This window comes from Hirundo rustica, chromosome 4 (genome assembly GCF_015227805.2).
Source record: "Hirundo rustica isolate bHirRus1 chromosome 4, bHirRus1.pri.v3, whole genome shotgun sequence".
NCBI lineage: Eukaryota > Metazoa > Chordata > Aves > Passeriformes > Hirundinidae > Hirundo > Hirundo rustica.
In genome coordinates this window covers 75,782,707-75,805,880 of record NC_053453.1, presented here as the reverse complement: position 1 = coordinate 75,805,880, position 23,174 = coordinate 75,782,707, and the positions used below count along the sequence as shown (strand labels likewise).

General features: G+C 43.3%; 1 protein-coding gene across 3 annotated transcripts; it reads left to right on the top strand.

Moving 5' to 3' along the window:
• Positions 1–55: 55 nt before the first annotated feature.
• CCDC77 (coiled-coil domain containing 77) lies at positions 56–14,605 on the top strand. Of its 3 annotated transcripts, none has more exons than XM_040063477.2 (11): positions 56–194; positions 4,304–4,520; positions 5,692–5,834; positions 7,335–7,431; positions 8,725–8,782; positions 9,501–9,598; positions 10,531–10,679; positions 11,009–11,249; positions 12,111–12,236; positions 12,322–12,474; positions 14,232–14,605. In XM_040063477.2, the coding sequence occupies exons 1-11, from the start codon at positions 169–171 to the stop codon at positions 14,376–14,378; spliced, it is 1,455 nt and encodes a 484-aa protein (XP_039919411.1). In that variant the 5' UTR covers positions 56–168; the 3' UTR covers positions 14,379–14,605. The 3 variants fall into 3 exon arrangements, with proteins under 3 accessions (XP_039919411.1, XP_039919410.1, XP_039919409.1); XM_040063476.2 differs by lacking the exon at positions 56–194 and adding an exon at positions 2,737–2,960 and having other exon boundaries at positions 9,504–9,598; XM_040063475.2 differs by lacking the exon at positions 56–194 and adding an exon at positions 2,737–2,960.
• Positions 14,606–23,174: the final 8,569 nt, after the last annotated feature.

Here is a 23,174-nt window from a genome sequence, read left to right as displayed (position 1 = left end):
TTGGTGTTTTATTTCAGCTTCAGAAGAAGTTAATTTCCTCCTCCATTACCCGGAGGCTTTACAAGATCTGCTGCACGCAGATCAAAACATTTACCTGCATCACTTCCCTGCCAGATTAAAAGAGGTGTCTCCCACCTTTTACATGCGGGAAACACACCTCCAAGGCAAATGGCTAATTTTCACAGAAGTTACAGGTAAGAACCAAACTGATCTTATGAAACACTGAGCAAATTTACGTTATTGTGTTGTTGCTAGGTATTCCTGCATTTTGTAGGAGGTTTCTGATACGGATGCTTGATCATTTTATGTAAAACTATATAAGCATATAGAACGCAGATGGTGTCCCTACTAGGATCTAGAGGTGACTTATTAAAGAAATATGGGTATTGATCTAGTATCGATACCCAACTGTGACGGACAAAAACTCTCTAACAGTTTAAAGTTAGAAAGTGTATGTTTATTATGGCCGGGCAGCACGGCGGGATATTTCCCTAATTCACACTGCAAAATTCACAGGTAATTACAAAGCCTTTTATTTACAAAAGTGTTGAATAGCCAAAATACAGATGCATATTCATACCCCTGTCACCTCCCATTCCTCGCTTCCTATGCCAATTGGCAAAAAGGCTATTAAGCATGCGTACTTAAAATGAGTCGGAGTCTCTTCTGGGAAGGGTTCACCCGAAATGAGGAAGTAAGATGCGTCTTCCTCGTCCTGACCTTTCTAGCTTTTCAGTGCATTCATGACACAGAATCCTTGGTAAAACTTATAGTTTCCTGCGTTGAATGGGTTCTTTAAGCAGGAAGTCTGCAGTTATCTTGTATCTTTTTTACTGCATCTTGTTTTTTCGTTACAGGCAGAGCTACATAAGCATAAAGTTGACAAGCAGTGAGTTACTAAATCCGGGGTAGCTTATCTAAGATCTGGCTTTTGTTAACTGCTAACAAAGATTACCTATCTACTTCAGCTAATTCAGCAACTTATTATCTTAACTTTCCTAAAAATCTTAGTTCCTCAAAATTAACATCTCAGAGGTTATATATTTCTACACAATCCTTCCACCTTTTTTCTGTTATTATTTGGTTGTGTCTCTCTTCTGATGAGCTATACCAGATTATTTTGAGTAACTACACGTTTTGTATTCCCAACAACAAAATCACCACGTCCCCAATTTCTAAGACAAGCAATGATTTTCAAAAGCTTTGTTTTGAGATCCAGCCTTTTCTGGTTTCCCTGTGGACGCCTCGAGGTTGTTCTTTGTTTACATTAATATGTTTAGGCTAGCGGAGGTCTCTGGAAGGCAATGCTGGGAATGTTGCAGGTTTTCTTAACAGCAAAAACCTAAAAATCTCAGATAACCTGAGGGGGAAGTTTTCTCATCAGTTTGGCAAGAGATCCTTTTTGAAAGAGAATTTTAAGCTTTTCTCTATTACTTGCTCTGGTTTGGGGGCTGTTGGCCTTTAAAACACCACGACATGGAGTCCATGCGTACTCCATATCAGTTTTTATTCTTCTTGGTTATCTGAGGATATTTCTCACATCCCTGAGAGAAGACTTCAGCTCCCTGTACAATGTATGCAGCTGCTTTATGAGCAGCAGGGAGAGCACCCAGGGAATCATAAATATCCTGAGCTGGAAGGGACCAACCAACAAGGGCCATCAGGGCCAACAGCAGCTTTTCTTCTGAACTTTGCCAAGAGATATTGTCTGCCCTGCTCTTTTCTCTGTTTCATGAGAAAATTGATTTGAAGAAGAATCACAGAATCCCAGAATGTTCTGAGCTGTGAGGGACCCCCCGGGATGAGGGAGCGCAGCTGCCGGCCCTGCCCAGGACACCCCGAGAGTCACACCGTGTGCCCCAGAGCCTTGTCCAAACGCTCCCGGAGCTCCGGCAGGCTGCTGCTGTGCCCGCTGCCCTGGGGAGCTGTTCCAGCGCATGAACAACCTCTGGGGAAAAACCTTTCCCTGACAGCCACCTAAACCTGCCCTGGCACAGCTTCGGGCCATCCCTGGGGCCCTGGCACTGACACCACAGAGAGGAGATCAGTGCCTGCCCCCTCTTCCCCTCACAAGGAAGCTGCAAATTGTGATGAGGAAGAACCTCATGCTTTCTTAAGTAAGCCCCCCCCTTCCCCCCCCCCCCCTTTTTTTTTTTCCTTGTCATATAGAAAGTCCATATCTTTAAACAAAGTGCTAAGGTAAAAAGAACCCTAGTTTATTATTGAGCAAATTGTTCTTTCTCCAGCACACTTCATAAATTAGGAAATCGTTTGGTGCATAAATGGCAAGACTACTACTAGGTACTACTGGGAATACACGAGGAGGATGAGGAGGCTAAAAAGCATCAGGATGACCTAAGAACACATTCAATTCAGCCAGAATTCGAGCCAGTAACTTCTCGTGGCTGCTTCCTAATGCCAGTTCATTTTCAAAGAAAAGGGGGCGTTTTGCGTGGCGTGTTTCGCTGGTTTTTACCTTGCCCTCACAAAAGCAGGGTCAGTCGGCGCAGGCCCCGCCTTCCGCCCCGTGCCGTGGCCGCGCACGCGCCAGGGGCCCTCCGCGCGCCCCGGGACCACAACTCCCAGAGGGGCCGGCGCGGAACTGCTGCAGCTCGTGTCCCGGGCGCTGATTGGCCTGGGCCGTCGGCCCTCTATGAAAGCCTGTCTGTGATTGGAGGGGGTGGCGGGGGCGGGGCGTCGCGCCGTTTAAGCCGCGGCGGGGGCGGTGTGGCGGTTGCTCGGCCGTTGGGGCTGTGAGGAGGAGGAGGCGGCAGCGGCGGGACCCCCCTCCCGGGACCTCTATCCCGGGACTCTTCCAGCGGGGCTCCCGCCGGGCGCCCTCCTCCGCCCGCCTGCCGGGGTGCCCGAAGCCGCTGTCCCCCGCCCACGGAGAGCCCGATGCTCTGCAGGGGCGCGATGAGCGCAGCGGACCGCGCTGCGGAGACCCCGCGCAGCGCAAGGTAGTGAGTGCGGGGCTGCTCCTGCCGGGACACGGCGGCTCCCGGAGCCCTTTCCCTACTGCCTGCTAGGCTGGTTTGCTGTAGAGCGCCGTTTGGTCTGCTCCTGTGCCTGCTGTGCGTCCTCGTTCTTCCGTCTTCACGGCTCTCCTGCTCTTCAGTTCAGCAGTGAGGCGCTCACCTTATTGCCTGGGTTACCGCTTTCCTTCTAGTGTTATTTCTCTAAGTGTGTTGTTTAAGGCGTTTCTGGTCCTGCAGAAAGCTGTTGCGCGCAATGCTTACACTTTTGCCTATTTAATGCTTTCCTACAGTGCCTAGAGTTTTTAGGAATGTGCACTGGGGTTCTGATCCAAGCAGCTTTGGTGAGTGGCTCCATAAAGGTCACCATTGCCTCAGCGTCACCTGCTAAATCACTTTCTCATCATTCCTGATCCTCCAGGACCAGATTCTGAACTGTGTTTTCGTTAAGCAGCTTTGTAGTCAAGAGACTTCTTAGCTTCTGTTATTCATAATACCATGTACAAAGAAAAGTCATATCAATATAAATAATGAAAACATCACTTGCTGAGGTTTTTTACTTTGCAGCTCTCTTTGCAAATTTGGTGCTTGTTTTAACAGACTAGATGTTTGAATGCACCAAATATTGTTTTGAAGAAAAATAAAATACATAATTATACATATCTTTGGTTTGATTTACATAATATTGACCTGCTTTCCATGTAGCACTTCAACATAAGATTCAAGAAATTGGCAGCTTCTATTTCAGTGTTGAGGGTGGACAAGCTATGTGAATAAGAACATTAAATACACCAGAAAGGAAAGCACATAGATTCCTAGATCTACACCTTAAATTATAATGACTGGTGCATCAGCTAGCCTGAGTTGTCGTCTTTATTTGATTGTCTGTCTTTAGAAAGTGTTTTTCTCTCTGGGTATCAGATAGTGACTGTCAGAGATTGTTTTCCTGTTTATTTCACAGTGGCGGCTGCTTCTAATTGAACAGCAATGGACTTTTTATCTTCCGAGTTCTGTCCTTCTCTTCTTCTTGTCCTCTTTTCATAGTCATCTTCCCCAAGCAATGTATGAGGCTTTGCTTCCATAACATCTTCTTTTATTTTTCCCATCGGCTGGGCCCTCCTCCACGGTACAATACACCTGCAAGCTTTATCAAAGTTCTTGGTTCTCCTACATGCTGTGATCTCCTGTTAATACCCAGAGAACAGCCAAGCTAATCTGTGTTTTGAACTGAATCTGTGTGACAAATTAAAATCTTTTTAGCTACTTTAGGGAGTGTTTTAATTTTCCTGTCTGAAGCTTACATGTCACCAGCGACTGTTTCTCCGCAGGCTGCCAACCCCCCATGCCTCTTCCAGATCTGCTGAGTCCTGGGCTCCGAGCCAGGAGGACTTTACTCCTCTCCCATCAGTCAGTGAGCGCTTGGGCCATCTAAACCCTTCCCATGAGCTCCTGGAATATTACCGCAAGAAGATTGCCGACTTCGATGAGGAACATGAGGAGCTGATAAAGAGGCTGGAGAAGTACAAACAAACCTATGATGAACAGGTTAGCAAATGGGTTTTTGAACAAGCATGGACTACATGCACAAGCTTAGTATTTTTTTTAATTGAAAACTCAGCACGGAAATCTTGGGATTTACCAGTAACATGGTAGAGGTAGGAAGAAATCAGTAGATTTTGGGGGTTGATTTTAAAATCTGCTCTCTGTCCTCTGTCAAATCAAATGGAAACATGCCTGTAGAATGTTCTTCTAAAGTCATTATGGCTTGGGACAGTGGGAATTTTGTTTTTTGGGTTTTTTTTTTTTATATTAAGGCCTGAGTTTAGATACTCATTTCTGATATTGTCCAGCTTTTTCCCCTTGCTTCTTGTAGTGAAGGAATGCTCTTTTGTACAAATTTAATAGACTTTGACTTACAGATATAATTTGTATTTACTGCAGTGGAATTTATAAGCTTGGCCATGAGCTGTTAAGCAGAAATCTAAAGATTTGCCTTTTAAGAGGATAAAATCTCACAGAATATCTCCAAGATACACAGTGCTCTGGTAGATATCATATATAGCATATATCTGCCTAGCAGTCATCTTTGTGATTGTGGATGGTTCTTTGGAAATAAAACAGTCACTTCTGAAGTTATTGTGGTGCCTCCTCCAGCACTGCTTGAAGCAGCTTGAAAGTCCTTGGGGAAGTATGTACTGCACATCTTACTGTCACATGGGAAAAAGAGAGGCAGGTTGCAAAATAATGCTTTTTTTGTACAGAAATGGTTGGTAGCTTCCTATACCAGATGGAAAAAATAAAACATAGTAACTAGCTGGGTTTCTTGCTGCTAAACCATACAGATATTCGTTCTTCAGTGACTTATTTCAAAAGTAAATGCTGTTATGGAAGCTTTGCTGAGTTTTTGTTGATGCCAGACTCCCCATACCTGCTCTGACCACCAGTGTGGAAGTGCAACCACGGGGGGCACAAGCTGAGGCCTCATTTCCCTGGTGTGTAGTGACAGTGATTCTCAGGGCTCTGAACTCCCAGCTGAAACATTTTAAAATAATTTTTCCAATACTGCCCTCATCTGGTCAAATATTATAGGATAATAAAGTAATTCTTGAGCTGGCTGTTCTAGGCCAGTTCCAGGCTCAGAGCACAAGCAGTTTGAGGTTTGTAAGCGCTGTCCAGTGCTGCGATTAATTTCAAGCACCTCATTCTCTCCTCTCAGCACCAGTTGCAGTGGGAAGTCCGCCACTTGGAAGAGGAGATTGCGGAGCTGCAGAAGGCTTTGAGTGACATGCAGGTGTTCCTGTTCCAGGAGAAGGAGCAAGTCCTTCGCCTGTACTCGGAGAACGACCGGCTGAAGCTCAGGTGGGCTGAGGCACTGCCAGCAGCAGTCGTGCACCGCGTTCTCAGCCAGGCCGGGGGTTCCCAGAGCAGCGATTGCTCCACGCTTCCCGTGAGACCGCACCAGCGAGGGGCAGTGCAATCTCTGGGGCTGCTAAATGTGTCTCCACTTACTATTCTGGTAGTAGAAGGAAGGGCAGGAGTTGAACACTGGTTCAGATTTGAATTGTGTGTTACCGGCTTGAATGAGTTTTGATTGAAGCTGTCTCTGGTGAGCTGACCTTGGCTGGATGCCAGGTGCCCACCAGGACTCTTTATCACTCATCTCCTCTGCTGGGCAGGGGAGAGAAAATACTAGAAAATACATGGGTCAAGATAAGGACAGAGAGGTCATTCACCAGTTACTATCACAGACAAACCAGACTTAACTGGGGGAAATTATTAACAATTAAATGACCAGAGGGCTGGAGCCTCTGTCTTACAAAGACAGGCTGAGAGAGTAGAGGAGACTCTTCTCTTCTGTTCAACCTCGAGAAGAGAAGGCTCCAGGGAGCCCTTTTAGCAGCCCTCCAGCACTTAGAGGGCCTACAAGAGAGCTGGAGAGGGACTATTACAGGAGCATGTAGTGACAGGATGAGGGGCATGGCTTCAACTGAAAGAGGGTGGCTTTAGATTTGTTGTTGGCAGGAAATTCTTCACTATGAGGATGGTGAGGCACTGGAACAGGTTGCCAAGAGAAGTTCTGGATGCCCCATCCCTGGAAGTGTTCAAGGCTGGGTTGGATGAGTCTCTGAGAAAGCTGGTCTAGTGGAAGGTTCCCTGCCTGTGGCAAGGAGCTTTAAACTAAATGATCTGAGGTCTCTTCCAACCCAAATCATTCAATGAAATCAGAGTAGGATAATGGAAAATAAACCCAGATCTTAAAATAACTTTCTTATACACCTTTCTTCTCCCAGCTCAACTTCACTGATGAATTTTCTACCTCTTCCTGAGGAGCACAGGGGGACAGGGAATGGAGGCTGTGGTCAATTTATTATATATTGTCTCTGCTACTTCTTTCTTCTCACTCTCTTTCCCTGTTCCAGCATGAATTTTTCAGTTCAAGATTTAAGAACTGAAATCAAAACATGTTGCTGTGCTTTAACACTTCTCAGGAGTGTGAAAAAAGTCTGATACAGCCCTTAGTGTAGTTTGCTTTAAAAACAATGGACACTTAGAATCTGAAAGATTTTAGGTGGTTCATTATTCTTAAAGCAAAGTCTTTTCACCATGTGCTATTATATCAGCCTACATAGTATTGTCATGCTTGAAAAGAGAAATACTCTCCAATCCTGGAAAAATTGTTGGTGTTCTGGTATTGGCAACATCAGGAATATCTTTGCGAGCTTGTTTTTAAAGCAATATTCTCAGGAACTGCAACAGGTTGGAAAACTTGCAAGCATCAACAGGTAAAGTAAAAGGACAGTGTGTCATGATGTATTAAAAAAAAAAAAAAATCTGCTGACCATTTCCTTTGTATTCCAGGGAATTGGAGGACAGAAAAAAAATCCAACAACTCCTGGCTATACTGGGAACAAATAAAGGAGAAGTTACATATTTTCATAAGGAGCCTCCACATAAGGCAAGTTCCATTTTTTCTGTAGATCTCCTCTTTGGATTGTAACACGCATATCTGTATCCCAGAGTCTGAACACAGGCCAGATCCATCCCACAAGTCAAAGGTTGCTAAATGAGCCCAAAGCAAGAGGGGTCTGTAGCAACATTGGATTTTAGTATAATTCATGGAAGGTAAGTAAGAGCAAGCACACTGGAAGTAGGTCCTCTTAGCATCAGCCTCCTTCTACCTTCAAAACATTCCTCCATTTTGGATTTTTTGGTTTCTGAAATATGAGACAGTCTGGAGTCATCTGACAAATGGCTGTCAAGAAGATGGCAAGAACACCGCAAAAAGGAAAAAAAAGAGTGCAGAAAATGACCAGGCACAGTGTTTGGAGCTCAGCTGTCTCAACATGCCTGTCTCTTAGAGCTTCTGTAAAGAGGAATGTGTCAAGGTTGCTGCAGCAGTTTCCCGGGCTGAAGACTGCTGAAGAGCCATCCCCTCTAGAAAACATTGTGTTGCATATTTTGGAAATTATGTTGAATTGTGTAAATGGCAGTGCATATGATGTGCAATGTAGTTGAACCTACTCAAGAAAGTCATGAGTGGTTTGGATATATAGAAACTACAATGGTAATATAGAATTTATTTTGGAGTAAAGTGCAGAAAAAGGCTGAAATATGCTGCATTGTTCATGGTTGCTCTGCACTGCTCAAGCTCTTCAAAAATCTTGCAGAAGCTTTAAAATTCCTGGTTTAGAGTAACTCTAAAATTAGGCCTATTATGTAATATCAACCTAAAGATAAGCATTGGTGTTATAGCTTGCTCTTTTGTGGACTCCTCTTTTTTTTTAGGTGGGTTTCAGTATTTTTATCACTTAGCTTTTATCTCCGGCTTGTTCAGTATCTTGAATGAAAGTGCTGATAACTGAAGCTTCATGTTTCTCTGTCTTGCTGAGACAAGAAGGAGTATAACAGAAAGAAATAACATAATTTTCACCTTCCTCTTCTCTCTGTGTCTGAAATACCTCCTTTTCCTGCTGAGGGTGCTGATTTTCATCCTAATGAAACCATCAGAGGCAGAATTACTTTCCACTTTTTCTGGTGAAAAATATAGAGGCAGTAATGGCAAAACTCAGCCACAATAAAGGAAAATCTTCAGCATGGGCATTACACTTGTGAATGCCTTCCTTGTCTTGTGGTAGAAGTAAGGTAATGCTATTCTTTTGGATATCTCGTTTTAACTTTTTAAGATTTGTTCTTGACCATTGCACCTTTGGGGAAGTAGACGCTCAGTGCAGATGTTTTGTTTCTGTAGGTTACTGTTCAGCAAAGGCCAGCAGATACCCAGGAACAAGATGATGCTTCTAGCACAGGTACCACACCAAGCTGAGTAGCAGCAGCTCAGCTCTTGCTTTTTTTGTGTTTGTCTCCCGAATGCCAAAATAATTCCTGTTTGTGAATGCTTTGGTAAATCTCCATGAAGTTCCCTGAATGTGTCCATACATATCTGTGCAGTGCTCTTGGCTTCCCTTCAACGTCCTTTAAGAGAGCCTTAGCAGGCTCTCGTGTCGCTGATGTGCTCAGCTGAGGAGGAGGCTGGATGACCCCCACGTGGCTGTCCTGGAGCTGGCAGGGACAGCAGCCAGGCACCTTGGCCACAGTCCCTGCGAGCTGTGAGGTTCTGCTTGCCTCTGCTGCAGACAGTAGTGTGGGTCTGTATGCCTGCATACTCATGTTCTCTTTTGGAATAACTCTCTCATCAAATTGACTGAAATTAGCCTACAAGCTCAAAACTCATTCAGGCCTTGATGTTTGTGCAGCTGTGCCATCTGCCTGTTTATAATTTACTTTAAGAAAACATATCAAGTTTTCTTTCAATATATGCCAGCAAAATTAGGAGGGTGCCCAAATACTGCAATATGATAGAGGGGATAAAGGTATGTCATCAACCAAAGTTCTGGAATTCTTTTCTTTCAGCTAACCCTCCTAGAAGTCCTCATAACTGTAGCAGTGACAACCTGTTTGGTATTCCTGATGAAATTCCTGCTATTCCTTTCCTGACCCTTTCCTACTTCTGTTACATTTTTTTAGTAGGCACGGAGAAGAGCACTCCAAAACCAACAGCAAAAAGAGAGAAACCAGAAAGTTCTGGGAGATACCAAAAAGATGATGAAACACTTCTACTACAGGTAAAAACATTTGCTAACTGATGGGCGTAATTGCTGACTTGCAGAAAATTATTATTTAAAAAATGCTGTCTGCTTAGAGAAGATGTAGATGTACCAGTTGTATAAATCCCTGCATCTTACTATGGATTCACACTTAGTCAGTTTACTTAGCTGTTTCTTTGCTGTGAATGTAAATTTAAGAACAGATTCTGGAAGCTTTATGTAAGCAGATGTTCCGGTAATGTCAACTGAAATACGTTGTCCTTAGTATAGAATGTGTAATTGATGTTATCTCCCATAATTTGATAGCAGACAGGAATTTACATTAAACCCACTGAAGATGTGCAGGGTTGGGTGTTCTGTGGAAGTTTGACAAAAGCAATGTGTTCGAGACAGTATTAGGCAGCCCCCACAAGGTGCACTGATACAATGAAATGTTCCCTTTTTGAGACTTGCATTTAGGTATAGGTAGCATGACAGAATGAAAGAGAAAATGTGCAGAATTATGAATTGGGGAAGATGCCAGAAGCTGTATGTAAGGTATAAGGAAGGATGACTCAAAAAAGCAAACAATGCACAAACTTGTACAGCAGATATTCATGGTGGCTGTTGTTTTTATTATTATACATTCAAGTAGAGGTACAGAAGTGTCTCTGCATATTGCATGGGATTTGTTAGATATGTGCAGTTTAAATCTTAACAATATAAAAATTTTAACAGTCTAATGTTGCTCCTTGTGGTATGCCTCTCTTGCCTACAGCATGATTTTTAAAAAACATTTTAGTTGTTTGAAATGCTTAGCATTAAAACAAAACCAGAAGATTGAGAAATTAGAACTGCCAAAGGTACTATCAGGTAGAGTTTTTGATCTAAATCTTGGAATTTAAGAGACTTGCAAGGTCAGGAGCAGAGCTGGTGTGAGGTCCTGTTCTGTAACGTCTTTGCTTATGCAGGTGAAGGCCCTGCAAGCTCAGCTGGAAGAACAGACACGATTAACCAAGGAACAGGTTGCGGCACTACTGGAGGACAGGCGCATTCAGATGGAGGAAGCTGAGGTCCGGCATCGGAGGGACCAGGACAAGATAAAAGCTATAACAGAAAAGTGAGTGTGAGAACGTGACCATGGTGTAGTCATGAGATGAGGAGAGAAGGAGCAATAAAAATGTTCTGACTTTCAGTGTGTTGCTTCCTGCAACAGGCAGAAAAGCAAATTATGCAGCCATCTGGTAGCGTGTGTGGAAGATGAATGGAATAATCTGCTTATTAAAAATCCTCTCTTGCACTGGAAGAAGAGCACTTCTTTCATTAGATGAGTTAAACTCACATTTAGACCACCTGTCTTCTGTGCTTCTTCCAAGTTGCAGTGATGATTAATGAAATTAAGGTAGGCACTAGGAAAGAAGGTAACTCCACTGGGATCCCTTTTTGCAGGCTCCATAAGACTCAAAATCTCTTATATGAGAGTACCCGGGACTTTCTGCAGCTCAAGTTTGATGCCAGAGCCAATGAGAAAGCATGGATGGCAGAGAAGGACACTCTGTTGAGGAAACTTAGCAAAGACCTGGATCATCTTGTTTTCAGCACAGAGTCAGGAAAAGTAAAGCACAGAGAGCTGAAGAAGATGCTTCAAGTAAATGATGGAGCTTCAAAACACCACAGCAGAGAAATAAAGGTAATTCTTATTTTTGTCTTTGGTTGAAGGCTCTTTTAACAATTTTTGACTAGAAAATTAAAGCACCTTGGCTTTGGCACAATAGACAGTCACTAGCAGCAGCAGTTTCAGAGTTGAACTAGATTGCCTTAAGTTACATTATTGTTGGCACTAATCTAAATTAAAAAAACTCTCCTGCTTCAAAATCAGCATCACTTTCAAATTCCAGATAAAATGTGTAGTTAGGATTTATGGTAGCATGTCACTGTCAGTTTCTTTCATGCCCAGAAAATATCCCTAATTCTATAAGCCATGTGATAAGTGGGGCCAACAGTTTTTAGCCTGCTGATTGCACATGGCTCTCTGTTCCTGTAAGTGCTCTGAGCTAATGGTCTTAGAATGCTGTGTCTGGATCTTCCTTGCTGCTGTCAGGGGAGAATGAGTCCTCAATTGATGTCTTCCAGCTCTTCTCTAGCAGAGTGATTTTTTTTTTTTTTTTTTTTTTCTTCCACTGCACTTCCAGTGAGATGTTGGGAGGTCAGAATAAGGAACTGGAAAGTTAACAGGCAATAGGGGATTGTTTCCATCTAGCCCTGAAATGCAGTACTGGGCAGGCAGCTGTGAAAGGGGAGTTACAGAACTAGTTGAATGTTATTTTTAATGGTGAGCAGTCATACAAAAAGGGTAACTTAATTCAAAGGTCTTGGTAATGGGACTGATGTTGGAATATTGTCCTCACATACTTATGAGCTGTAGTTCCAGTTGTTAATTTTTATTTTTCCTGTCAATAGCTATGGTGTTATCACACTTGCTGATCCAGGGAAGGGGAAGGTTTGTAAGCACAGTCTGGAGTTAATTCTTTCTGTTCCTCCTATGTCCCAGTTACTGCAAGACAAGCTAATGCAGGAGAAACACCTGTCACACATGTACAGAGAGCAGTGTGTCTCCCTGGAAGGGGAGGTGGCTAGGATCTGTGAGGAGAGAGATGCTGGCAAAGAACTCTTTAAGGTAATTAGTCTGTAGTCATCTGCTGGCTGTGTGATGATCTTGCAGCATTTATTTTGTATAGCCTATTGAGTTTTCATCTCCATAGGAACGCTCGGAAAAGATGGGGAAGCGCCTGAAACTGATGACTCAGCGGTGTGAAGCCTTGGAAAAACGGCGTAGTATGGAAGTAGAGGGCTTCAAGAATGACATTAAAAGGCTTCAGCAGAAAGTGAAAGATGTAGAGAAGCACATTTATAAGGTATTAGCTAAGCTTTTCTGAGGCAGACTGTTTTGGGCTTATCCTGTAAATGTGTATTCTCAGTATTTAATGTAGTATTCCCCTAGGGTTAAGGAAATAATTCCTATTCTAAATGTTCCTTTAAATATCAGTATCTGACAAAATTTGCCTCATCTGTATTTTACAAAGCAAAAACGATTTGTCTCTGTTTATCAATTAGGCATCAAGCTTACCAGGAACTGTCCTGGCTATATATTAGCTGTGTATGTTTGTTTTCGCTCTCAAAAGTTCTTATGTGACACCTGTAGCTTACTTGGCTCTCTCAAAATTGCAAGGCAGTAGTTTGATTCAGAAATTTATCCTGCAAAGAAAATGATTATTTTGTTTGTGGGAGCCATAGTGTTTGGTTCTGTTCCAGTAAGAGGTAGATCATTGTCTTAAGTATTGTGAATATTCTGTTTATTACTTTATGTCTTTTGTGACTTTGCACAAATCACTGCAGAAGCATTGGCTGGAAGTCGAAGCTGTGTTCTCTGTAGTAGCTCCCAGATGTGTAGGTGAACATCAGGACAGCTTACAGGAAAAGGCACAGCCTTGATGTTGCTTGGAGTTTAGGATGAAACATTTATCTGTAACATGCTTGAGAGGATGATCTTGGCATGGCTTGGACTCTCCTGCAGGAGTCTGGCAGTGCTACTGATTCATTCTTTTCCTGTACTTTTGAGGCACAGTTCAGTTTACACAGACCAATGCATTTATTTTGATTAAAGACTTCAATTTTATTTTTTTAATGGCCTGTGGGTTTTTCAACTTTATTCTTTAAGGACTAACAGCAGTATATAAAAGGAGGGGGAAAGTGTGCATGATGCCTTTACTACAAACTTGTATGTTTTAAATCTGTGGGTGTGCTCTTTATTGTGTTCTCAATTTCTTGATGCTGTTAACCACAAGAGGGCAGGGGAACCAAATACTTGCAAGAAGTCTCCAGAGTGCTCATCCAATCCTCATCATTTGAGGTCAAAATGACTAGAGATGACTAAATTTCCTGATTTGCATATGAAAATCTTTGACCAAGAACTGCATGATGACACAGTAAGAAACCGTGATGGGTCAAGAGAGTAGAGGGATTTTAGAGCAGCCTCTCCAGTGCTGTGCCCTTGAGAGCGGCTGGGCTGCCATGCTATCCAATTGCAGGGTGAGAGGAAATGTCAGCCCTGCCAGCTTGCCCTCAGGAATTCTGATTATCCAGCAGCCTTTGTTTGGCTTAGTACAGGCCATGTGGCACTGCCTGAGTCAAGGCATTGGACTTGAACTGCTCTTGAATCCTGTGCAGTTCACAGGGCAGCAGGTCAGCCACAGCAGTTAGAACACCTCTAGTTTTAATAGCAAAAGATAAAATGTCATCTTATCTCCTGAGGTACTTAGAACTAGATAGGAGCTACTTGATAAATACTTTACCTTGCCCCTTTTTGTGTGTCTCTAAATACAGGAACTAGAAAGGAGGCAGCAGGCTATGAGTCAACATGGTTATATTCTATTAAGATTTCTTCCTTGCTGGTACTATAATACAACAACATAATGTTAGGAAAGCTTTGTTCTTTATTTTTGGTTCTAGGGCACCTTTCTACTGGTGATGTGCATGATCCTAGAGCTATTAACTTAGACATACTCTTTGCTGGCTACAAAGGGTCTCCTTTAGCGTTGTCTCCCTTATAAACTTGTCATAATACTCCCTAAATTGAATTCTGTAAGGCTTTGTTTTTCTTTTTGTTTTTCAGGTGGCTTTGAATTTGGGACCAGACCAGGATCTTGCAGTTCTACGTGAGGTCCGCCAAGGAAACAAACTAACACATAGAATTCAAGGAGAACTAAAAGACTTAAAAGCAAAAATCTACAGCTTAGAGGATGAACTACGGCACTGCTGAAGCTGAATTATTAGCTGGCATCCTAATTTTAGTAGTAGGACACTGCTAGACTTGAATGGTCATATGCAAGAACAGCTCCTGCTTGTCTGTTTCCTGGCATCCATTGACAAAAGGCTGAGAAAATCTGCAGTTAATATCATAAGTGTACACGAGCCGTTCCTAATGTACCACATTACATTGCTGTTTGAGCTGAGAGATGGCACCTGATAAAACTGACTTTAAAAGTACATGATGACTGATGCATCAGGAGTGTGTGTATGACTGTATCTTCATATCTGGTGTAGGGATCAGTGTATGCTGTCCTTTGCCTTTATTTGCAGCGTATTATAAATCACATAGATGGTTCTTATGAAATTATTAATGATAGAAGGATCTCGTTGAAGATCTGAATTTTAGCTGACATTTTCCTATGTGAGAAGCAGCTTTTAAAATAGTTTATATGATTACTGTGTTGATGCACCTCAAGATGTAACTGGAAATTCTCACATAAAAAGTCAGTACTAAAATGTCTTACATTTGACTCCTGGACAGGAGAACTATATTAAAATGGCTCCCATTTGCTTGGTTTTAACCTAATTGGAGCAAACCTAACTAATTTAATATGGTGGGAAAAGATAGCCCACTGTAGAACTCTTCTGCAAGGATGAGCAATGTTTACAGGAGTTCTGAATGCTTGGTGGGGAGGGAGGTACCTCACAACTGAAATTCATCTTCTCTCCATTTTCTTACAGTTTTTTTAACACACAGAAGAAGCCCATAATAAAGGGGAGCTATTAGCTGTCTTTGTAGCTCTAAAGAAGATAGTGGTTTTGTGCAGAGAAATCGTGGTCAGCTTTTGCTAGAGCAGTTGTTGGTACTGCATTGTAACAAACGGGTGGAAGAGCAGGTGCCCACTTGCTCCATGAGAGCTGTAACTGTAGCTTTATAACGATTCTCCAGCCATATGGTGCTTGTCTTCATACCAGACATCGCAATTCTAGGTGAAATTCTGACAAGGGTTACAACATGGCTTCAGCCCAGTTTATAATTGCAGGTATTCGTGCTTTTACAGTAGTGTCAGCCAATCTTGTTCACCTTGCAGCCTGAGAGCAGAGCCGTACTGGAGAAGGGATTTCAATGCCTCTGTTTCCTACTTTACCTTTTTTTCACCTTGTTTTGAAGTATACGCCGTGTAGGCTACTCGCACTTCCTTTCCCTTTGAGAAGAACTCAGTGTGTGAAAGCAGGCAATTTCTTCTGGGTGTGGAAGTGGCCATGATCATTATGTAGTGTTTCATAGGTGGATATGGAGAAGATGGATGTCTATGTGCTGTGACGGTTTGGAAAAGGAAGACTTGTTTTTATAGCATTAGCTAAAGCAATGCAGGAGGGGAAATGCCCTTAAAACATCCATACCCAATTCAGTTGTCTTAACCTTTTTGTGACAAGCTTGCTGTCCCTTATGGTCCTGTACGGTGGCCTTTATTCTGTATGTGTTCTTGAGGGTGATTAATGACAGACTTCAGTGTGAGTGGCTGGCTGTCCCTGGGTGCTCACCTATGCTGCAGCTTGCGAGGGGCTCTTTGAAAGGGTGTTGAGTTGAAGGTGCTGAACTGTTCAGAAACTGGTTCATGAACAGCTCCTGTGCCGATGTGGACAGGTAAGGAAGGGTATTTAATGCTATCCATCATTTAGTCTCGCTCTCCCCTAGATGGCTGATACTTTCTGAGAGAAATCAAGCTAATTAAAGTGAGTTCATAGGTGAAATGACATACTGCTGTTTTGAAGGTAAGATATCAATCCTAGCATAGGGCCTAAAAGGCTGCTTCTGAAAATTGCTACATAATGAAGCCTTAGCCACTCATTCAGCTGATGGGAACCTAGCAAAAAGGTCTCTTGAACCTATAGAATCCTGATTATTTTCAACTCTTCCAAGCTAAAGAATTGCCTTTGAAATGCCATTCTCCTCACTTGAAAGCCATTAAGTGTATCTGGGTAAAGACTTCAAGCTTTGACATTCAGATTTGTAGGAGTGGGAGGAAGTATTGGGGGAAGAAGGATGTAAATGTTTAATTTCCTGTCTTCCTTACCAATATTCTTTAGACTTCAGAAAGACTGAACAGAATAAAATGACAACATTCCTAATATATCTGCTAGTGTATCAAAATCAAAGTGCAGTTTGAACATGATTCTTAATGTGTCACTAGGCTATGAACACTTCCTACGTGAGGGGGGTGGGAGGGAAATTACGCTATTGTTACTCTGTAAACCCATTTTATTTGGAAGCTTGAATATTTTTCCAAGTGCAGGAAGTGCAAAGTATTGTACATGCTCTTTCTGTGTGACATCACGTGATCATGTGAAATGTTGCCAAAACAAATGGGGACCTTTCATGCCAAGAGCTGCTTTAAAGAGCCAAATGCTTCCTACCACTGACAACTACCCTTTAAAATGTCAACAAAGCATTAATGGCATTTTCAAAAGGCTTTCCTGGGAGAAGTTCCACTACCTTCCTTAATTACTCAATTTTTTCCTACAGTTTTTGGGTAGAAATCAAAAAATAGCATTTACTCCAAAGATGGATTAGCTTTTTTGCTCATTGAAGTTAGTAATGTGTGACTTGTATCATTTCAATACAGCTAATGCTGGGTTCTGAGTGTAGGAGCACAGAATGTGAAAGATTTGCAAAATGTCTGCTTCTAAGATTAGAGACAACTATACTACAGGATTAAAGGTTAGAACTGGACAAATGTTCTTATTGTGAGCCAAGATACTAAAATCTCTTGCATAACTAGGAGAAAAATGAGGAGCGGAGGAAACCTTGTTGTGTAGCTTCATTTAAGTAAGGAAGGAGTGCCTTCTTTTCAGAAGGAATGTTGAAATATTGGTTAAGGCACAGAACCACAGATGATTCAGAGGAAGAGACGAGGTTGTGCAAGAGCTCATTTTGTCTTGCATTAAGAAGACTGATTAATGTGAGTCTCTTGAAGACAATAAAAAAAACACCTATCAAAGGCCTCTATCCTAGCAAGGCAATGCTGAGCAGCAACAAGTAGCCTGAACCTGAAGTTAATTTATAAGGGCATACATTTTTAACAGATTGTGCTTTTTCCCCTTATTATAACAAACTAGGTGTGGAGGTAACAAATTCTCCATCTCTTATCTTCAAATCAAGAAATTATTTCACCTCTGGAGAAGGTAGCTTGTTTTAATATGTTTGACCCATTAGAGCTTAATGAACTATAATGACATGAGCTAAGAGGATATCATTTAGTGGTTCCTTCTGGCTTCAAACCTGTGATGTATTTGTATGCAGTATTTGTTGGAGTTTTTCAGTTTTCATGCAGTTGCTTTAATTACAGGGGCATGCTCTGTCAGCTAGCCCTGCACAGCAAGGTTGCACAAGGCAAAACAAAGCCAAACCAAAATTTAAAAAAACCCTCATGAACTTCCTCTCTCACAATTTGCAGTAACTCCCAAGTGAATTGATGCTGTGACTGCACTCAGGCAGATCAACAGTTCTCATAGGTGTTAGAATAAATCTAAATAATAATGTAGTATATGCTTGTATGCAGTGGCTATATTTAAATTGCTTATGTAAATAGGATGATCACTTCAGAAACAGATACATTTTACCACTGTGGATGGACTCTCCATCCACATAAGGCTGTGATGGGCAGCTTTATGTTCTGGAATTGAAGTGTTTCTATGTAGGCCAGGAATTCTTTGATAATCAGATAGTATTTTTGAGTCTAGCTGGGAGCAACATGCCAGTGTACTTTGTTTCTGGTAGATCTGTTCATACTCATTCAAAGTGATGTTGTTCAGACTTTTAATTAAAGCTCACAAACACATTTAAATGGATGTACTAGAATGTGTTTGTGCCTGCTCAGTCAAAATCCTAATAAAGGTGTCCTATTTGTCCCCATTCAAAGCGGTACCACAGGTCATTAGTGTATTATGGACATTTTAAGAGTTTTTCTTTCTAATTTTTCTGCAATATTTTGCTCTTCTATCTTCCAGTTGCTTTACATTGTAAGAAGACATCCCCCTTACTCCCTAAAGAGTCTTCCTTAAATGTGCAAGTCTTGCTGTAGAAGTATACACATTTTTAGCCTGCGGACTGGGATTACGCACCAAAACATTCTTGGACACAGTGTAGGAAATGTGAGTGGTGGGAGCTGCAGTGGTTCCTTTTGACTGCTGTCTTCAAAGGGTTTTAGACAAAAAGAGCCAAGTTTGGATTCTTAGGTTGCATCAAAAGTTGAGGAGTTTCTGTCCAAAACAGGCCATCAGAGGTAACCAATATTTAACCCACTGGCAGGAAACATTTCTGCTATGACTGAAGTATTTGAGAAGAGTGTGGTGGACTTCTGGTATTTCCCATTTAGCACCAAGTGAACTGTTGGAGAAAGGGCATCTTTGAATATGGGGTAGAGTGGCTGCCCTTCAAGGAAGCTCCAGAAATACAGTTGAAAAACAGAGCCCTCAATAGTGTTGACTGTTCACTTACTAAATTGCATATTTTAAGAATTGTGATGCTGTTGGACTGGGGACAGATGTGTAAATACAGATTATTTGGGTTTATTCAGAAACCTAGAAGGGCTTTTAACACAGAAGTGCTTCAATGTTAAAGCAAGACAATTATTAACTGCACAGGCATGAAGGGATTCAGTCTTGAAATGGGTTTGATTTTAATAAAAAGCTCGGGATTTACCCTGTCTGGGATGTGCCGAACGCTCCTGTATTGATTCAAAGATCAAACGGCTTTTCTTTGACTGTAACCACTTGTCTCAGAGTGATGTCACTTCTAAACCATCCCATACAACAGTTTTTCCTCTTCAGTCCTAGCTTGGGTGGACAGATGTCTACAGGGAGTGCTGCTCATCTTTGTGCTCCAGGATGTCTCTGATAACATGACTGTGATGCATCTTTGGGACTTCTTCAAAAGTAAGCATGATGAGCACAGTCACTTAAAATATAAACCAAGTATTATTATGTTTAAGACAGGGGAAGGAAGAAATTATGCAAGACTAGATTGAAAACATGGATTTCCCAAATTATCAAATACATCTATTAACCTTTTGTTATGGTAAATATCTAAAACCTGCAAAGTCTCTTGAAAGTTCTCAGCTTAAAAGTATAGAAAATCCTTTCTCAGGAAGTGCAAGTGTGTGCTCTAGAGATCAAGAGAATGTTCTGATGTGTAAAAAGCAATTTAGGTCAACTCCTGGGGCAGGACCTGCAATCAGGAGGTGTTCCTAGAGGCACTGGATGAAATTCATGTGAAAATGTGTTCTCTTGCCAGCTGAAAAGGAAGGGCAACCATTTCTATGTGACCTTATCTGGACAGTGAGGACTTGAGAGCTACGGAAAGAGTTATGTACTGAAAAGACAGAATCCTGAATGAGGCTTTCCACTCAGACAGCCAAGTTGTAGGAGAGCAATGGGATTGTGATCCTGTCAGTCAAATCCATGGCTGTGTGTGCAGCAAAAGGAAGTCACAAACCCCAGCCCAGGCCACGCCACACAAATGCTGGCAGTGTAATTGCATTGGTAAAATACGGCCATGTTAGCACAGCCCACTGCCCAGCACCACTTAACTGGGCAAGGAGGTCCTTCTGCTGACGGGTTGTTAATTGTGGGGCCACTCTGATCCCCTTACAGTGATGTTCAACTGCAGCACTGACAGGCATTTTTCTGGGATTGCTCCACCACTAATGCCTTTTAGAGCCCAATCAAATCCTGAGGAGCCAGAGAGAAATAATGGGGAGCAGTGTCTTCAGAAACTGCCTATTCCTCTTAGAAACACTTCTGCCTTTGAGCCATTTCTATGAAGAATGTGGAGATGAAGTCATTGTTTGTGCTTCAGAGCATAGCTGAGGTCAGGAAGAGGAGTACGGAGCCACCAGGGTGGTGAAATCTAGGGACCGTTGGGTATCTTTGGTGTGGAGCTTGTAATTAGCGCTGAAAATTACACAAGAAGACAGAAGGGAAAGAGCAAGTGGCAGATAATTGAACCTTTGGGGAACCTACAGAGAAACAATGTTGGCATGGAGTTAAAAGTGATTTACAGAACAGAGAAACGGTTGTTAGATAACTGGAAGCAAAAACATAACAAGAAGCAGAGATGCTCAGAGATGGATCTAGAGAGGGGTGAGCCAGGAGGAACGGGAGATGCACATTAAGTGCTGCATTGTGTCAAAGGCTGTTTTTACCATGAGGAAGCATAGCCAAAATAGAAAACAAAGAGCAGCCAAAAAATACTCTAGTTGGCTCCTCTGGCAACAAGTCTGTTTCTTTGAAGTGAGTGTTTAGGGTAGGCTGGGAGAGATGTGTCCTGGAGCCAGCAGCAATGTCCAGTATTCAAGGATGGCCCATCAGGCAGGCAGCAGTGGCAGCCCTGTCCCAGTCAGCCCCACCAGCACGGGCCCCATTCCTACTCCAGCTCTCCTGGAACAGCTCAGCTGCTCCTGTCCCTGCTGGGCTGACCCCAGCGCATGCTGCACACAGTGAGGGTGAGAGAACTGGAGCTCTGGGCACGCTCTCGTGTGACTTGGGATGCCTGAGAATTTGAGACTGCTAGTAGACTTGAGATAAAAACAATTGTGTGAGGTGCTTTTAAACATCACTGCCAGAATCTTATTCCTGGACATCTGTTCTTTCTGCAATAAATAAATGATCCAAAATTAGTTATTTTAAGTACAGTGCAGAGCCATTCAAGTTTGAGTTCACTTTTTATTACACATTCAGATTAATTTTGTCATAAATACTGTTTTGTTGTAACTATATTTTAACAGATAGTACCATGCCATAGTAATTTCCTTAAGCTTTTTCTCTAGAGACAAGAGCTTTTCTGTATCACAGCACAGTTCTATTAGGAAAAAGTTGGGTTTCTTTAGAAGTCAACAATACTGCTGTTAGCCTCTACTTTCACCCTGCCCTCCATTTTAGTACAATGTTCACTAAAATATGATTACTTATTTTAATATGCAACAAAGTGCAGTTGTTATTTTTCAAGCATTAGGTTGTTCATTTAAGAAATGAAGACACTTTCCTGTTAAGAATACATCATTCAATTCTCTTTCTTTAAATGGTAAACAAAGTTTAGTTTAGATCTGTATTTATTACACACTTTTCTGCCTTTTTTGGGACAAATACAACAACGTGGTTTATTTCTCTCATGCTGGATAAACCTCAAACTAACACGCCAACAAAAAACTCTAACAGTGTTGTGTCCTCATGAGAGTCCTGCTTTGTAATGATTACACTGCACACAGTTTCCCATTTTTAGTTGTGTGGGTACTGGTGGTGTCTGGCAGCTCTTTCTGTTTACTCTGGAGGACTTCTCCCCCATTATTGAAGCTCGAGTGATGGATGGGCATCTGTCAAGCGGGGTAGGAAGGAGGAACACAAGCACTGCATCCCCAAAGCTGCACACTGGACCTTGTCCCAGGGAGGCTGAGGAAGTCCAAGGACAGAGCCTCTCACCAGGCTCCCCCACCATGGGCTTGTTTCCAAGCTGAGAAACGTCTTTGCAGCTCTGCAATGGGCTACAAACCCTCTGCATGTGCTTTCCCTGAGCAAGAGAAACCTTCCCAGCACAGGCCTGGAGGGAGGTGGCTCTGAAACCTTTGTGAGACGTTCATAAAGGAAACCTGTCATCCCTTGGTCCATCCCAGCGCCGTGACCGGCAACAGCAGCGTCCCTCGGTGCCGCCTGCATGCTGGGGACGTGCTGATCAGCACTTGCTGCCCGGGACGACGGAGGATGCTCCAGCTCCCCGGGCACTGCCGGCACTCTGCCAAGGGTCAGCCTGTCCCTGCGGGACTCACGCTGCTGCTCCGTGTCCCTCAGTGTCATTTAAAATGCTTTCGGAACATTTTAAAAGCTGAAGAACGGCAAGCGTCCTTTTGCGCAGCCTCACACAAAAGAGTACCATCAATTCATTAATTTTAAAAAACAACTTCAGCCTGAGAGTTTCTGTTCGTGGTCCCACACGGCACAGGAGCTGCATCTGTGCAGGAGTGGAGCTGTGAAGGAAAGCAGTTGCCACCACTGACCCAACGCCCACATCACACATTTTTGGAAAGGGGTAACTCTGGACTAGTTCCCCAGCTGGAAACACGATGTACACCCCAGCTGTTATCTCCCATTTTCCTTCACCGAGGAAGGAATCCAGTTTGCAGCCTCCGAGACAGCTCGGTGTTGTGAGTGAAATCAAAGCACGGGAAGGACTCTGAGAAGTCACTTCAAAAGTGCTTGAGACGTATAATGAAGCAGCAATTTCACCCGGGGAAGGTCGTGGTCTTCCCGTAAGCCCCCGACACCCTCCCGCTGAGGGGGCTGACAGCGTAACATCGCATCTGCTCAGCCGCTTCAGAAAGCAGGACTGGAGGCTTCACCAGCCGTCCTCCTCTTCCTCACCGAGCGACGCGCTTCCAAGTACGCACACCTGTTGCACCAGGTGCAAGACACTGTAAAACGGATTCAGCTGTGCGCAGTAACAGCGGATTTGAATCGCCCCCTCTCGTTCTACTCCCCTCTCGGCAGAGGAGTTATCATATCATCTCCCGTTCCCTCACCCGGGGACGCCGGTACCGCCGCTCCCGCGCCACCGCGGCGGCTTTCCGTGCCGGGGCCGGAGCGGAGCCGCCGGCAGCGCTGCCCGGGGCCGGCCCGCGGGGCGGGGGCGGGCGCAGGTGCGGGGGGCGGCGGAGCGGGCCCGGAGCTGCCGCGGGGGCGGCACCGCAGCGCCCGCACCTGGGCCCGCCCCGCGCCGGGGCCGTGCGCCGGGGCCAGCGGCATGTCCCGGGCC

Coding starts and splice junctions, on each gene's coding strand:
- CCDC77 (XM_040063475.2), top strand. CDS start 2,899: ATGCTCTGCAGGGGCGCGATGAGCGCAGCGGACCGCGCTGCGGAGACC. Junction 4,521..5,691: donor AACAAACCTATGATGAACAG/GTTAGCAAATGG, acceptor CTCTCCTCTCAG/CACCAGTTGCAGTGGGAAGT. Junction 12,237..12,321: donor CTGGCAAAGAACTCTTTAAG/GTAATTAGTCTG, acceptor TCATCTCCATAG/GAACGCTCGGAAAAGATGGG.